General features: G+C 34.1%; 1 protein-coding gene across 1 annotated transcript; it reads left to right on the top strand.

Moving 5' to 3' along the window:
* The first annotated feature begins 339 nt into the window (after positions 1–339).
* LOC122046484 (NADH dehydrogenase [ubiquinone] flavoprotein 1, mitochondrial) lies at positions 340–7092 on the top strand. Its single transcript, XM_042607202.1, has 2 exons — positions 340–455; positions 5345–7092. Exons 1-2 carry the CDS (start codon positions 432–434, stop codon positions 6818–6820), a joined length of 1500 nt encoding a protein of 499 aa, XP_042463136.1. The 5' UTR covers positions 340–431; the 3' UTR covers positions 6821–7092.
* The last annotated feature ends 10260 nt before the right edge of the window (positions 7093–17352 follow it).

Below are 17352 nucleotides of genomic sequence, written 5' to 3'. Positions count from 1 at the left end.
ATTAGAAATAAAAAATAGAAATCGATAAAAAAAAAAAAAAAAAAGGGATCGGAGTAATAAATAAAAAACTCTGTTTTTTAGTCCTATCCAAAGGGAAAAACGAGAAGAATATATGAAAATATAATTTATTCTTTAGTTTACTTGGACCACTGGTTATACCGGCCGGAAGCTTTGGGTTAAATACCGATATTTTAAATTACCCCTGAAAAAAATAACTTGAAGCTCAACAACAGCCTTTTACAAAATTTACCTTAAAATTATTTAAAACACAGCAGCCCAGCCCAGCCAGCCCAGTATGGAGAAGCCCATGCCATGTCTATTTTACAGCGTCGTTGAGTACATCACATCGTCTTTAGGATCCTCCCCTTTCCTTGGTGAGTCGTGGGGGCAAGGCAAGTGACGGCGGTGTTCTTCAGGGAAATCTGGCAAATATGTTGTTGGCAAGACGTGGATCCGTGAGTTTCATTTTCATTCCTTTTTTTTTTTTTGGTTTATTTGGTTTTCGTAGATCCTTTTTGTGCTTTTAAAATTTTGGTTAATTTTTGTTGTAGCCTTCTCTACTTGTCATAGGAATAAGTGAGTAGGGATTGTGATACAAATGGATTACCAGATGTTATTTGTTCTCGATCAATACTACGGGTGTGGTTAGGACGATGAAATCTATCTGATCTAAGTTAGGGTTTATTTTGCTAGTGTCAATCCCACGCTAATCTGAGATTTTCACAGAGGTGTTCGTAGATGCCCTCTTGATAAAATTATGCGAAATGAAAAAGTATGAGAATAGAGGGAAGAAAAATATATGACCCTCAGCTCTTTAAAATCTACTAATTGGTCCCAATGTGACAAAAGCACATTATCCCCTTGTAGAAATTTGGTTTGACCTTAAATTAGTAAAAAAAGATCATATTAATCCTGATTTGAACCAACGTGACGCTAATCACCATAACTACCTAATGGGTTTGTTTGAAAACCAACCTGACTTCAATTCAATGCCAAAATCGAATTTGTTGGTTGATTTGACTTATTACATCATCTAAAAATTTTACAATTAATTTAAGATGCAAAAAAAAATAAATTTAAATACAATAAAACTTAATATATCAGATCAATAAAATATTAATTTAAAATAGAAATTATCGTATAAGGGAACCAATAATGACTGCAAAGTATTAGAAATTATATAATGCCCTCTGCTCTGTGATTCCACATGGTCACAATATGTTTTGGGTGTTTTGAAAAGGGCATTCATGTATTGAACAACAAAAGGGGTATGTTGCCTTGTGGACGGTGCTTTAATTGGTTAATAAAAATTTGGTGGTTGAGTTATACTCTACACGCTGATGGATGATTTTATTATTCAGTTCTTTGCATATGATTTCAATAGTAACCTTATTACATATGCCTTCTTCCAGTGTTTCATCATTCACAATTAATCAGGATTTATTGAATACATTGAAATAAGATATACTGAATCGGTAAATCTTAATTTCTTTTATTTCAACAAAGTAATTGCAAAGTTCCTAAAAAAAAGATTAATAGGAAACTTGAAAGCCATATGAGACTTATGTTAATAAACATAAACCGTGGAAATTTTGAGCTCATTCATGAATTCACTCCAATTTGTCCTTCATCAAAAGGATAAATTTCCATTTCATCTTATTTTATAAATAAAAGATGAGTGATAGCAATCTGCAAGATGGAAACTTTTAATTGCTGGAGCACTTCTGGCAACCAGAAAATTTCATTTTAAACCTTTTCTTTTGGATGCCGAAGCCATATGTTATTTGAAATTCATCATAGGAGCCATGAAAAATTAATTTTTATGCATTGGATTCCACTTAAGTGTATGGATTTCTTTTGGTTTTGGATTTCACATTGGATTGTGTTTGGTAGATTTTTTTACAGCCCCATCTATCCCTTTCCACCTAAGTCTAATTTACTCAACTCTAATTATAGAACCTACCGGTTTTTGTTGAACATGCACATAAATCTTAGCTTATTTCTCTTATTTTATCATCTATTGAACATAATACTGCTAGGTTTTCTTATTTTATTTTATTTAACAACCATACACATCCATCTTAACATTGCCATCTCGCCTTCATTAACATTTTAATCAATTGTTTAATCACAATCTTATCAAAATTTATTTTATCAACAAGTCTCTAGAAGTTTCTCTCAGTTTAACCACCTTGCTTATCTTATTAATAGCATATTCAATAAAATTTATTTGTTCAATAATTGATCAAAGATATTCAAAGCTTCTTACAAGGATTTCTAAGTTGTCCTATTAAACTAATCCCCTCTTATGTTTTGTTTAAATGAGATTTCATGTGTTTAGGGTATAATTTACGGTGCTTCAAACCTTTAGTTTGTAAAGTTCCTCTCCAAATTTTTTGTTTCAAATTTATTCCATCTAACTAGAGCTATAGATTAAATTTCTGCTTACGTGCTTTATCTGTGTATCATTGGAATTTTTAAAAATAATGAATCAAATGGTTTCTTAAATCTTGTGTTATCATGTCATGCAGAGCTTTACAAGGCATTTTTAGGCAATAGGCAATCAACCCACTCCCTAATACATATATATTTACTCCCTACTGATACAAAAATTTATGACTTGACATATATATCCAACAAAGTATATTAATCAACTAAAACATGTTCAGTGGTATACTGATAAAGAAGCTCAATACATACAATTCATTGTTCCACATTAAAATATCTAACACAACGAAACCCATGATGTACATAACATGATAATGTAATTAGTAAACACAGTATATCAAATCAAGCAAATTCTATAATAAGATTCATAAATACAAATTGCATGACATTACATTACTTTTTGCAAGGAAAAAGAGGAGATTATGGAGAAGAAGATAGAGGATTCAACGTGAGGAAGAGTTCTATATTGTAGTGGTAAAAAGAGAAATCTGAGATTAAAAGAGGAATAAGTTGCTATTAAAAGGGAAGAAATACACAAAATGAAGATAGAGAAAATACATTTAATAGGAGAAGAAAAGATAGAGGAAAATTATTTTTTAAAGCAGTGCGACTATGAGTTTGGCGCAAATTTAGTTGTCTCCTAAGTTTGTGAGTTTGGGGTTGTGAGTGAGTACAGAGTTTTGAAGTCAGGGGAGAGGAATCAGGTCAGGCTTTTTGGTATTAATCAAATGAACTAGTATTCTAAAGTGAACTATTTTTATAAAAATTATTTAACTCGCTTAATACATTTTCTTGAATTGCCTGAGCCAATTAAGTGGTTCTTCAGGACTGATTCTTAAACACCCTCCTAAACAGTATCTCAGATTATGTGATGTAGTCCCTATCAAAATCGCTTAGGCAGCCAATATCTCATATTAATTATGTGATGTGATCCTATCAAAATTGCCTAAGTAGCTGTCTTGCCACTTTTTAAAATAATGGTGTTATGCACTTCCCAGGCTAAAAAATTAAGATTACAAGATTGTTGTGGTGAGACCGACTATAATTCAGAATGTTTGCTTGTTAGGAAACAATATATACAAAAAAAAAAAAATCAGTATAATAGAGATGGAAATGCTAATATGGATATGTGTGGGTATTAAAATGATAAAAAAAATAATGTTATTTTGGAAAAATTAAGTGTATCTCTGAATATCATTATATAAAACAGATTAAGATGATATAGACATGTCAAAGTTAAAAATGGCTGTTAGTTGCTAGTGTTAAAGAGGTTGAGTTTTTGGTGTTGGTGTTGATGGCTTATTTATTGTCATTAGTAAGTGGTATAAAAATTCTGGAAATTAATGCTTTAGATGCTTTTGCATTGAGTGCAATGGCACTAGGAGATCCATGTAGCTGACTCCTAATAATAAGTGCTAACACAACTTATTTGTTGTGTATCTTAAGCTAATATTGCTAGTTTTAGCAAGCACTTGACAAATATTTCATTTCAGTTTCTCAGAGTATATTCATATTTGCCAAATACATTAGTTATGTTTTTGATTTAGACCTTAAGGCAAATGTCAATTCCCTCATCTATTGCTTTTCAAAAATCCAGTTAGCCTCATTAACTATTCTTGAGATGACCGGCCCGACCCCATGTAATTTTTCCACCGGCCACTAGGGTAAATCGGGAAGCGCCCATGGCGGATAGCCCAAGAGCCCAACATCCTTTGGTTGTGCGCCCCATTTGGAGGAAAAATTCCTGCAAATACGTCGTAGCTGGGGATTGAATCGCGGGTACCTGGGTGACAACCTGGATATCTTACCGCGGCACCATAGCCCCGGGGACCTCTTATCTATTGCTTTTGATACTATATATACTGACATTTCATGCCGAAAATCATGGGTAATATGCTCTAGAGAATACTTTTTACCTAGTGTCGGTATCAAAGCTTGACCAGTTAGGTGAGATATGACAATCAAATCTGACTGATGTGGATGTTCAGAAACACTGGAATTAGTATCTCACTGAATCTTTTGGTGAACAAAGAAGTAGTGTACATCTTATTGAATCTCTTTCAAATTAAATGTGTCCCTTGTAGTGATACTGTGGTAGAACCTAGACCTTCAACTTCAAACCCATACATTGCAAAGGGGTCTTAAACGTCTTTGTGGTCCATGTGCGATTGATTTGGCTTGACAGGGATGTGTAAATTTTGTGATAGTTTTGTATGATCTAAATAGCCTCACATCACTCGTGAGCTATGTTGGAAGCATCATACCCTTGATAGCTCACAAGGAAAATCCTGAATTGGATGGGAAATCCTTCTCAGAACATGGAGTGTGAATGACCTTCAACTTCAAACCCATACATCGCAGAGCGGTCTTAGACGTCTTTGTGCTCCATTTGTGATTGATTTGGCTTGATACGGATGTGCTTGATTCAGTAATGAATTTTGTGATGGTTTTGTATTATCTAAATAGCCTCACATCACTCGTGAGCTAGGTTGGAAGTATCTAGCTCCAAGACCAATCACATACGATCAGGTAGCACTCTGTGGGATTGGGTCCTAACAAATATGTTCAAGCTAGGATGGAAGTTTTGACAAAGTTTGAGAAACCATTTAATCTTGCTTGTGTTTTGGTTGATAATTCTCCTATATATTCTATATTTGTCAGCGAGTGCTGTTGCCTGCTTGGCAACATTAATTTGTTATATAATTATGCTGTTCAGGAGTGGTTCCAGTCTTTTGCTAAGTTATGCTACATTACTTATTATTGTTCACATATTCCTTGAGGTGTTAGTAGATACATCTATGCATTACTCTGTTGTAAATTCAGTGTGTCATTATCATTACATGTAAGGCTCATTGTACTTCAAGTTTCATGTCTCACATGTGTATGTGCCTTTTAGGCATATCTCATGAACCATGGTTCTGTACTTAAGGCTGAAGTGGTTCATCGTTCCAATTGTTGGAGGCTGGCTTCTGTCTGTAGGTCATTCAGCACCCAGGCTGCCCCATCAGGAAATACTCAGCCTCCTTCCCCACCCCCACCCCCACCCCCACCCCCACCTGAAAAAACCCATTTTGGTGGCCTGAAGGATGAAGATCGCATTTTCACTAACCTATATTGTCTGCATGATCCTTTCCTAAAAGGTGCCATGAAAAGGGGTGACTGGTATAGAACCAAGGATTTGGTACTCAAAGGTAGTGACTGGATTGTTAACGAAATGAAGAAATCTGGTTTGCGAGGTCGTGGAGGAGCTGGTTTTCCATCTGGTCTGAAGTGGTCTTTCATGCCCAAGACATCTGATGGTCGTCCTTCTTACCTTGTCGTTAATGCTGATGAAAGTGAACCTGGTACATGTAAAGACAGGGAAATCATGCGCCATGATCCTCATAAACTGCTGGAGGGATGCCTTATTGCTGGAGTTGGTATGAGAGCAACAGCTGCATACATCTACATTAGAGGGGAGTATGTAAACGAGCGGTTGGCACTTGAAAAGGCTAGAAAGGAAGCATACCAAGCTGGATTGCTGGGAAAGAATGCTTGTGGATCTGGATACGATTTTGAAGTACACATACATTTTGGTGCTGGGGCTTACATCTGTGGTGAAGAGACAGCATTGATAGAGAGTCTTGAAGGAAAACAGGGGAAACCACGACTGAAGCCTCCTTTCCCAGCCAATGCCGGACTGTATGGCTGTCCAACCACTGTAACCAATGTGGAAACTGTGGCTGTATCTCCCACAATTTTACGCCGGGGGCCTGAATGGTTTGCAAGCTTTGGGAGGAAAAACAACTCTGGCACAAAACTATTCTGTATATCTGGTCATGTAAACAAACCTTGCACGGTAGAAGAAGAGATGAGCATCCCATTGAAGGAATTGCTAGAAAGGCACTGTGGTGGTGTTAGAGGGGGTTGGGATAACCTATTAGCAGTTATCCCAGGAGGTTCTTCTGTTCCTCTTCTTCCAAAGCACATATGTGATGATGTCTTGATGGATTATGATGCTCTTAAAGCTGTTCAGTCTGGACTGGGTACTGCAGCTGTCATTGTAATGGACAAATCCACTGACGTTGTGGATGCGATAGCAAGACTGTCTTACTTCTATAAGCATGAAAGCTGTGGTCAGTGCACACCCTGCAGGGAGGGGACTGGATGGCTGTGGATGATTATGGAGAGGTTGAAGGTGGGGAACGCTAAGCTAGAGGAGATCGATATGCTCCAGGAAGTTACCAAGCAGATTGAAGGGCACACTATCTGCGCTTTGGGCGATGCTGCTGCTTGGCCGGTGCAGGGGCTTATTCGGCATTTTAGGCCAGAACTAGAAAGGAGAATCAAGGAGAGAGCACAGAGAGAGCTCTTGGAGGCAGCAGCTGCCTAAGTTCTCTACTCAAAGTTATCTCTATCTTTAAATTAATTTCCCGCATTTCAGCATCTAGCAAGAATAATGAAACGCAGCAAATCACAGTACTCCCGGAGTAGGTCTCATGTATCAATTTCTGGTCTTTTGAGACTGCAAATTCTGCCACTGTTCATTATTGTCTTCTTAACGGATTATTTCTGCAGCCTTGAGTCTGCACCTCGAATCTTACCAAACTTCATTTAACTCTTGGTTTGATTGAAATTCATCAAGTCGATGCCACTTTTGCTGAACCTTCTTCTCAATGCTGTGTAATATAGTTACAGATGATACTTCAATCTTCCTGTAAAGTGTATTTGTGTTGCTTTTGCAGACGAGGATTTCTTAAACCATGCATGTTCGGGTGACAAGAATTACTACTTCAGGCTTTGTGCTCTCTAATTGTTGGCCTGTTTTTTGGTCCCTTGGGTAACTTGCCTTGTCAAATTATTCGATTATTTGCCCGGAAAAAGGTTACTGTTAACTAATTAATGCTGGTATCTAGGTTTTCTGAGATGTGCCCTAATGCTGAGTTTTACAACGAAGAATTTACATTGGTTGAAGTTCTCTCAAAATACCTGTGTAAATGTTGTTTTTACGGGTCGAAGGATACCCGTAAGATGATTTTAATTTTTTGCAAATCCGATCCTCTTTTTTCATTGCTGTACATGCCTACAAGTTGAACATAATCAAAATCATTACTTTTTTAGACTGCAAACCATTGAAAAATGTTATTGAGACAATTTTAACTAGAGGTGTTAGAAAAAAAAACAATATGGAAGCTTATTTTTTTAAAAAATTAAACACTGGGGCTTTTGGACAAAATTTTCAAAAAAAAAAAATTAAAAAATCTTAAAGATCATGGCCCTCTCTGAACCTTATCCGTCGGCATGGATAGTTAGCAAGATCGCCACTAGGCTCAATGTACTTTAGATAGTATAAATTTAATAGGACTAAACTTATGCAATAATTATAATATTATCCTCTAATTAAACAATTAATATTTATTTGGATAAAGAATTTAATTTTGATAATTCATTCAACAACCACTATCTATCTCATTTTGATTCAAACAATAAGCTTCTAGGGTTATATTGCAACAGAAGGACACTAAATTATTATCTAAATATTCATAATTCGATCCTCAATTCTAGTATATTTGTAAGAATTTTTTCTCTAAATAGAGCGTATAAACATATTGAGCTTCTAGGTTGTATGTCATAAATACTTTTCGATTTATCTAGTGGTCGATGGAAAATTTTCATATAATCGGACTGATCTGTCCAAATTTAATGTTACATGATTCAATATTTTTTTATTCAAATAATAAAAATGATACCTAGATACGACGAGTTTAATCTCTCAAAGGACTATGAATCCCAACTCACTACAAGCATGACTTTGATAAAAGTAGGTTATGCTCCCACGATGAAGTCAAATTTGTATTTGAGTGATAAGAGTTGTTTCATTAGTCAACCCCAACTCATTACAAGCATGACTTTGATAAGAGTAGGTTATGCTTCCACGATGAACTCAAATTTGTATTTGAGTGATAAGAGTTGTTTCATTAGTCAAGAGTTGATTTTCATAGGATTTATTCCTCTTAGAATTAAATATCTTCTCGCTTAGGAGGTTGTTCGGTATATGATTTATTTCTCTTCATCTAGCAGAATGCTCGGGATGAGCAAAATCACCTCAATATAAGAAAATTGCCTACTAACAACTGAATTAGTGATGAAATTAATTTTCATCACTAAATTAGTGACCAAATTAATGTTCGGTTGCTAAATAACAATGAAAACAATATTTCATTACCAAAATAGCAACAAAATTTAATTTCATTGTTATTTTAGTAACAATCATAATTATCCATTACTGTTTAGCGACTGAAAATTAATTTGATCACTAATTTAGCGATGGAAATAATTATTCGTCATTAACATAGTGACAAAAATAATATTATATCGCTAAAAATAGCGATGGAAATAAATTTGGTCGTTGAAATAGTAACAGAATTAAATTTCATCGTTATTTTAACGACTAAATTTATTTCCATCACTAACTTTCCCTGTTTCCCTTCCAATTCCTTCCTCACGCGATCTATCATTGGCCGGTGATCTATCCCTACCGGATCTCTTAATCTCCCCCTAACCGATCCCCTCACGCACATTTTCAAATTTAACTTATTTATATGATTTGTGAATTATCTTATTTTGTTTTTGCGCCACTTTCTTTTTTAGTGATGCTGTTTATTAAATATATCAAGTGGGTTTTCCCTAATATATAAATATCACATGTTAACAAAAAAAAATGCCAATAAATTTGTTTGTATATTTGGATTTTCAGCTTCATCTCAAAGCCCTTTTATGATGCACTTGGTTTTTTTATAATAACTTATCGTGATGATCAGACGAAGGAAGACATAGAAGTGATGCAATAGTGGGAGGACGATTGAGATGACGGCAAACATTTTTCTTTATACTGTTGTTGTGTTACAAAAAGAAATATTAACTTTTGGATTTTGAATGTGAAAACAAGTTAAACGTACGTGCCACTCGTAGATTTTGAATGTTAAATTTTATATTGAATTTAAGCTGTTTTTTGTGATCCTGGATTGTATTGATATTGTAACTTGCTCATTCTTATTGTGATCCTGGATTATATTGATATTGAGTTTTAAGCTGTCTTTTAAGAAGGGGCAAAACTCAATCTTACTTTACAAAGCTAGTCCTCATTCTTTGTAACTTGCTCCCTTATTACATTCTACACTTTCTTTCTAAAGCTCCACTATAGAAGTCTAACTTAAACATTAGAGGGGCATTGTCAAACCACTTCAGATTGATCTACATCTTTAAAAGACGTTTCATCATCGACATCCAATGAGGAGACAGATTTAAGCTTCCAACTAAATATGGCATTAGTATTTTCATTTTCTTCAAAATAATTATCACACTAACACCATCATCTTTAGAATTATTAAAACTTTACATCATAATAAAAGCATTCCATTGTCTTTGGGATCCACCACTACCCTATACCCTATGTGGGGTAGGTGCTACAAAATCATACAAAATCTATTGATTCAATCAGCACATTGTAGTTTTTAACTACTATGATAAACAACACTAACCAACCGCCACTAAATAAATATCATATATTATTGAAGGAGCTTACCTTGCCATCTAATTTTTTTTTTCTTTTAAGGAAAAAAAAAATCTAGCAGTTGGATCAGTTGACCCAGAAATTAAAGATGAGATAAATCTATGAATAAAAGTATTTTAATTAGGAGATCCTTATAATAAACATTATGAATAATAACATATAAATATACAGCAGGAGCCCTGACATAATCTATACTGTCATTTTTTTTTCAAAAAAACCATTGACTCATCCAGTTGATCCGAAAATTATGGATCAAAAAAATTCATGAATCTGTATAAATATAATATAATATAATTCTTACATTTTGTACTCTATCATTCTATGGAGCCATCCATAGCAATTAGTGCTATTTATTAATTAGGTGAATGGACATCATCCCCTTTTGGACACAAGACAAATTCATGTTAAATTAAGTAGGGCAATAATTATATAAAAGTATTTTGCAAGCAATTTTGTTGCTATCACTTGAATGAAATAAGTGTTTTAATATTTACTTTCATGCGGAACAAAAATCATAATCATTCGTATATTAAATTTATGTATTAACTTATTTAAATCTCAATTATAGTTTTATTATTTTTATTTTTAATTAAATATATGAAAAATATCAAAACACTAGTTTAATCACTCAGTGTGTCTGCTTGTGCCAACAAAAAATTATGGATAGGTTCAAGAGAGTGTAAAAAGCATATTAGTGCAGTCCTAAAGTGAATCACTTCTAGCTCTAACAATGAGACTATTCCAATAACCAAGAAGACTAATTTATTTTGCACATTCACTCTAAGCTGAAAGGGGTCATTTGAGCATTGACTCAAGGGAGTAGAAAGAAGATAATGAACTAGTTTGGATTAAATTTGAATGTTTTATGTCCATCAATGAATTTTAACCAAAATTCATTGATGGTTAAAATAATTTTGGAATCATGAAACTTCAGAATGGACAACGAACAAGATTAGGTGAGTGCAAAGAGCATGTTGGTGCAATTCTAAAGTGAAACAAGGATCTCTAGGTCTAGCAATGATATTATGCTAGAATTTAAGTTTAGCAATATGAAACTATGATATATGAGTACATTAAAAGAAGACTCGATTAATAATAATAAAATATACTAAATTTATTTAAATATAAATAATGATCATAGTTAGGGATACAATCTAATAACGTAAGATGATCTATATAGTCAACTTTATCTAGTAGAATAAGTCTTGGTTATTGTTGTTATTATCACTCTAGGCTAATAAGAGTCACGAGTCAATAGAGTTTGAGAATGGCGTGACTCAAGAAAGTGGAAGGAAGGTAATGGTTCGAGTTTGGACTGAGTATGAATGTTTTAGGTCCAACAATAAGTTTTGATCAAATTTATAGATAACTAAAAAGGTTCTTGAATCATGAAAGTTTATAATGGACATGATCAAGAGAGTCCAAAGAGCATATTGGTGCAATCCTAATGTGAATAGGGGTGTCTAGATCTAACAATGACACTGTTAAAATTCAAGCAAGTTGATTTTTTTTTTTCAATAATCACTCAAGGCTGAAATGGATCGTGAGGCAAGAGGGTTTGAGCATGATGAGACTTAAGGAATTGGATGGAAGGTAATGGATTAGTTTTGGACTAAATCTAAAATGACTAGGCTCATCAATAAGTTTTAACAAAATCATTGATGGTTGAAATGACTTTGGAATCATGAAACTTTAGTCTGGACTGACTTAAGAGAGTGTAATTAGGAGCACATTGGTACAATCCTACATAGTCTAACAATGACATTGTGTAAAAAGTCAACACTACAAAAAAACCATATTAGCGATGGAATATCCGTCGCAGATCCGTCATTAACTGGGCAGTGTGATTGATTATTTTTATCATTAAAAAAATGGATCATTGACTACCTTTAGCGACATATATTAACCTTCCATTGCTAGTTTTAGCGATAGAAAGTTAATTTCCATCGCTAATTTACAACAAAATTAATAATCCATTACTAAAGTCATTAACGGAACATTTCTATTCCATTCTGGATGTAGCAATGGAAATTTAAAATCCGTCACTCATTAGCTATGAATTTTAACTTCCATCACTAATTGGCCATGGAAGATAATTGTCGTCGCTATATTTGTAAATGGAACTTTAGTGATGGATTTAAAATTTGGTCGCTAATTTACGTAAAAATTTCGAGAACACCTCATTTTAGCATTTTTCCTATTTACATATAAAATATCAATCAACATACCATCACAAACGATACAAACATCACATACCATTCACAAAGCCACAAAAACAACAATCTCATAACATAACACCACAACTCATTTACAAATCCATATATTCACATTATACACATAAACAGCATAACCAAACAATACAAACAATACATATCAAATCTAATCCAATAAATTGAATGAAATTCAATCCAACAACATATCAAATCCAATCCAATAAAGATAAATATCCAAGAAATCTCAAATTTTACTAATAAACATCTAAATCCAATAAATTCAAATACATTACAAATGATAATAAAAACCTCTTAGCGAACACATCCAATTCCATTCTAAAACTAGCTAGTAGTATCCAATCTTGTAGAAAGTATAATACGATAGATTCTTAATAAAACAAGGAAAAAACTAGTCATATATCATCATAATTATGACCAACAAATTAAATTTAAACTAAATAAAGTGAACACTAATAAAAAATGGTAACTAGACAATAGGTTTATAAGTTAAAAAAAAAAAGATACTTGAATGCTAGTTGGATATTTGCTGATGGTGATATATAGAATATATCAATGATCTACAATTTTCCTGAAAATATATAATATAATTAGAGATGCATGTAATTTTAAAATTAATAAATCTATTTCATCTATTTCATAAGAGATAAATAAATAAATAAAAAGGTTAATGCACATCTCAATCAGCTATTGATCAGTATCATCAGGGTCTTGAGGGTCCTAAGTCTCCTGAAAATCAAAATTGTGTAGCATTTGACTCATTCTAGCCATGAATTCCATCATTGCCTATCCAATTTGCTCATATCTTATTTGTGTTTCCTGTGACTCTTCAAATTGTTGCTCTAATGTCGAGAGTCGATCTTAAAATCTAGGTTTTCTTTCCTTAATATTTTTACTTAGTAGATGATTCGCTGGGACGACCCCTGGCCCTAGGAACCATCACATGAATCATGATCATATACGACTCTCACTTGGGTGCCAAGATTGTAGAGGAAGCAGATTTTTTTCCCACCAACCATATCATAATCAATTTCATTTAATTGGTCTGTAGATAGAGTTTGCGTCTCATCTCCCTCTTTAGTATGCTGAGAGGCCTAACAAATCTAGCAGTCATTTCATCCTATTTAAATAAAAAAAATATTCATATCAGATATACAATTAGAAAAACTATTCATTATTAACGATTAAATGTATTCAAGTTTATATTTTTACGTCTAATGCCTTTAATCGAGAATCAACAAATGTGTCATCCTTTTTCTTTTGTGTCTTGCCAATTACCTCCCAATAAGTAGGAGGTCACTGTAGTTCATTTGCTTAAATATTAAATAATACATTTAAATCAAAATAAATTCATTGATAATTAAAGAATTCTTATATAACTTTATTAATTGTAAACTCACCAAGTATATGGCATACTCTACGATTGATCGAGATTCAACTGTATGCTTTGAGGATCCGATGCTAGGGCCATCTAGCTCAGTATTTTTGTTAGCCCAAGCTGTCAATGAATTTGACTGCCTTCTTTCTGCAACCTAGATGGCTCGCCATGCATCTCAAATATCCTCTAATACAAAGATTGACCTTGTTTCCTTTCTTCTACATTTGTATAGCATATCCTTGTACAGTTTGACATAAGCATTAGTCCAGGTTTCTATAAATACTGCCTCGTACCCTAGCTCCTAGGTATATTTTTCTGTAACAATAAGTTTATAAATTAGTATAAAAAATAATAAAAATTACTTACAAAAAATTCTTAATAATAAAAATCTCACATCTCTTGGTCTACATGCCTCAGATACAATTATATCATGTGCCAAAGGGGATGAATTGTAAAGATGATAGCGATTTGACCTCTGATTGTGTGGCTCTACATGACTCCTCTATTGTTTTTCATGGCGATAATATAGTTGATGAAATTCCAAATATTGATAGGACTAATGATGCATTCCCAACCAACCTTACTGATGCTCTTGTTGCATCTCCTGATGAAAATTTTGGTAATGCACACTTGATTTCCAATGAGAATATAGATGGGGTAAATATTGATGTCGATAATTTTGTGGATGATATTGCATATGGAACTTTTGGTGTGGTTGCTACCATGTCAGATTTGGATGATGATATTATTGTGCAACCCTCAGAGTGGGAAGTGATGGATAGCTAGAGGCCCTGAGGCTGGACACTCCCACTACTATAGAAGTCTCTATTTTTACTGAACAAGGCCCCAATATCCGCTCCTAGGATGGATTCTTCAAATGAATCATCTCTGACCTCCAAGAAAACCTTCAAGTAGATGAAGATGGAGGGAGCGATGCTTTATGATATTGATCTCATGATAATAGCTCTCTCCACAATTTGGGCCCTTGGTAAAAGCGTTCTGAAATATCTCACTTCTCCACGAGTGAGGTTTAAAAGATACATCTTGGTAACCATAATAAAGGGTCAAGCTTATGATCGTAAATAAGCGTTTTTTAGGAAGTAACTCAAGTTTCTTTCTTATTTTCGTTTATATTTTTATCTTGTTTCATAGTTTTAACTTTTTATTTTTCTTAATTTTAGGACAAGGAGCATAATTTCGAAGAGTGGTTCTTGTTATTTTCTTTGATAGGGCTCGAAGAAGAGCTTAAAGACCAACTCCTAGAAGTTCTAGAGCCTGCTACGGGCACCCTTGCCAGTGGGTATGGGCCATGACAATGGGCACGGGTCGTGCCCGATTATCAAGGGGGCTTCTAAAGCTCTCCACAGGCATACTGCCAGCCGACATAGAGTATGTCACTACCCGATGCAGTTCATAGAGCCCAACACATGTAGCCATGCTAGCCGACACGGGCCGTGTCGCCAGTTGATGCAGTTCATAGAGCTTGACACGGGGCGGTAGTGCCAGCTAGCACGAGTCATGCCAGGTGCTTGAAAATACAACTTTCATGCCAAATTTCACTAAGAACAAGCACGAACCATGCTTCCCTTGATCTCCTTTCTTTCCTTTTTCCTAACCTTAGTCCCCTACTTAGTTTTTCTTGTCTAATTTTCATTTATGGATTCAAAGTTGAGGAGGTATGTGAATACCAGATAGAGGGGGTGTCTTCAGCATATGAATAACTCAAACAATTGGTGTACATCACTTGGTAACTCCACTCACCCTAAACTTCCTCCGAATCAGAGTTATGATTATCTTTGAGACATTGAAAAATTTAATATGAGGATATATATATTTGGGTTGTTAGTTAGTTTGTCATGTTTATCTTTACATAATAAATTTCTTCAAGTTGTATCATATATCATGCCACTATTAGATGCTAGCATGCTAGTTATAATTATTTATGTTGTTGTTATTATGTTTGCTAGTATGATGCCTAGTGATCTATTTTTTTCCTATCTATAGTAGCATGAAGTGAGCATTATTTTTATCGAAAAAATTTAAGTGTTGACCTAGTTTAGGATATCGTCACACTATGCTTAACTTTGATGATAAATATTTCTGAAAGTAGTTATAATTTATAGAACCATACTAGTACTCTTACTTCCTAGGTGACTTCTCTATTACATTTAGGTTACTGGATAGACTTGGATCATGTCAGCTCATTAGAAAAAGAATCTTAAAAGAAGAAAAAAAGAGAGGGAAAAAGAGTTTGTTCAAGTGTTGCACTTTGTGATCACTTAGCAAAAAAAGAGAACAAGGGATGAAAAAAAATAGTTATCGTGAGTGAAAACTAACAGGTTACCTCTTTGAGATAAAGTTAGGTTATTAGAGAAATAACTATTATATTTCTCTTCATACAGAGTATTCTTTTGAGACCTCGTGTAGACTTTGAGTGGGATAAACTATGCGTATAGCGAGTAAGTGTCTATCGCTGAAAGTATGAGGAACACGGTTAAATGATGAATTGATTAGGCTTGGAGATTGACACTTAAAAAAGTTAGATCACTTATTGCACTGAACACAGAGAACTTCTACTTAGGTCACACTCAAATAATTTTGTATCATGCTCATCAATGAAACTACGTGATAGGATTGGACTAATTCACTAGGGATTATGATGCATCATTTATACACATAAACCTAGATTGCAAGTTTTACTTGAAGATAAGTAAAGATTTAAGCCTGGGGGATTTCAATGAGTGTAGATTATGCATGTTTCTAGGCATTGATTGTCGTATATTTACTTATATTTCATGAGCATAATTTACATTATCACACCCTATTTCTATACGATTTTGTTATTTTTATTCTTTGGTTAGGAGAACTATCCTTTGCTTGTTTTGATTGATAAGATGAGTTTTCAGAGCAAAAATAGAGCATAAACCCCTTAGAATGTGAAGTTGGAGCAAGGAGCATACTCTGATCATGTCTCATTGTATGGGCATGCTCCTATGACTAAGAAAGATAAAGAATAAAGTAGAAAAAGACTCAACACTGATTAGCCATGTCTCATCATTGAGCTTCATCATCAAGCCAACACATGAATCATTTGGGAAGAAAAAATATTTTAAAAAAAACTATCAAAATAAAGTTGTAATCAATGAACATGCTTTGACCATGTCCCATAACACAAGCGTGTTCATATAAATGAAATCAAGCCTAAAATAGTGCTAAAATAGAGCCAACAACTTCCACCATGGCCGGTCGTGCTAGCTAGGCATGGCCTATGTCAATTTTGGTCATTTTCTCGAGCTTACCACGGGCGCCTATGCTAGCCCACGAGTCGTGTTAGCCTCCAGCCCAAACTACAGACCAAATTTTGAATAGTCATAAATTCTAGTTTAGTTAGAGTTATAGATTTAATAACCTATTAACATGTAGATAATTTCAATCTCTACAAGTTTTCTTTAAGGTCCAACCTAAGGAAACCAAGTCTAAGGAGCGAAAAAACCATTTTTACGGAGCCATGTAAATCTAACAGATCTGGGTAGTTTGGGAGGATATAAAAAGGGTTAAGGATCTTGTTGGTCTCAGTGCAACCGACTAGAGGGGGTGAATAGCCTGCGATCAAAGTTAGAAAAAAAATCTTTTGCTTTTGCTTAGCAAGGATGCACAATTTAATTAAGAAAAAATAATTAACATAAAATAAATAACAACTTAAAAGAGTAGGTAAAAGGCTAAAGTTTTATTGGATACAACCT

This window comes from Zingiber officinale, chromosome 2B, assembly GCF_018446385.1.
Source record: "Zingiber officinale cultivar Zhangliang chromosome 2B, Zo_v1.1, whole genome shotgun sequence".
NCBI lineage: Eukaryota > Viridiplantae > Streptophyta > Magnoliopsida > Zingiberales > Zingiberaceae > Zingiber > Zingiber officinale.
The sequence above is the reverse complement of the archived record's forward strand: the minus strand, read 5'-3'. Positions and strand labels throughout refer to the sequence as shown.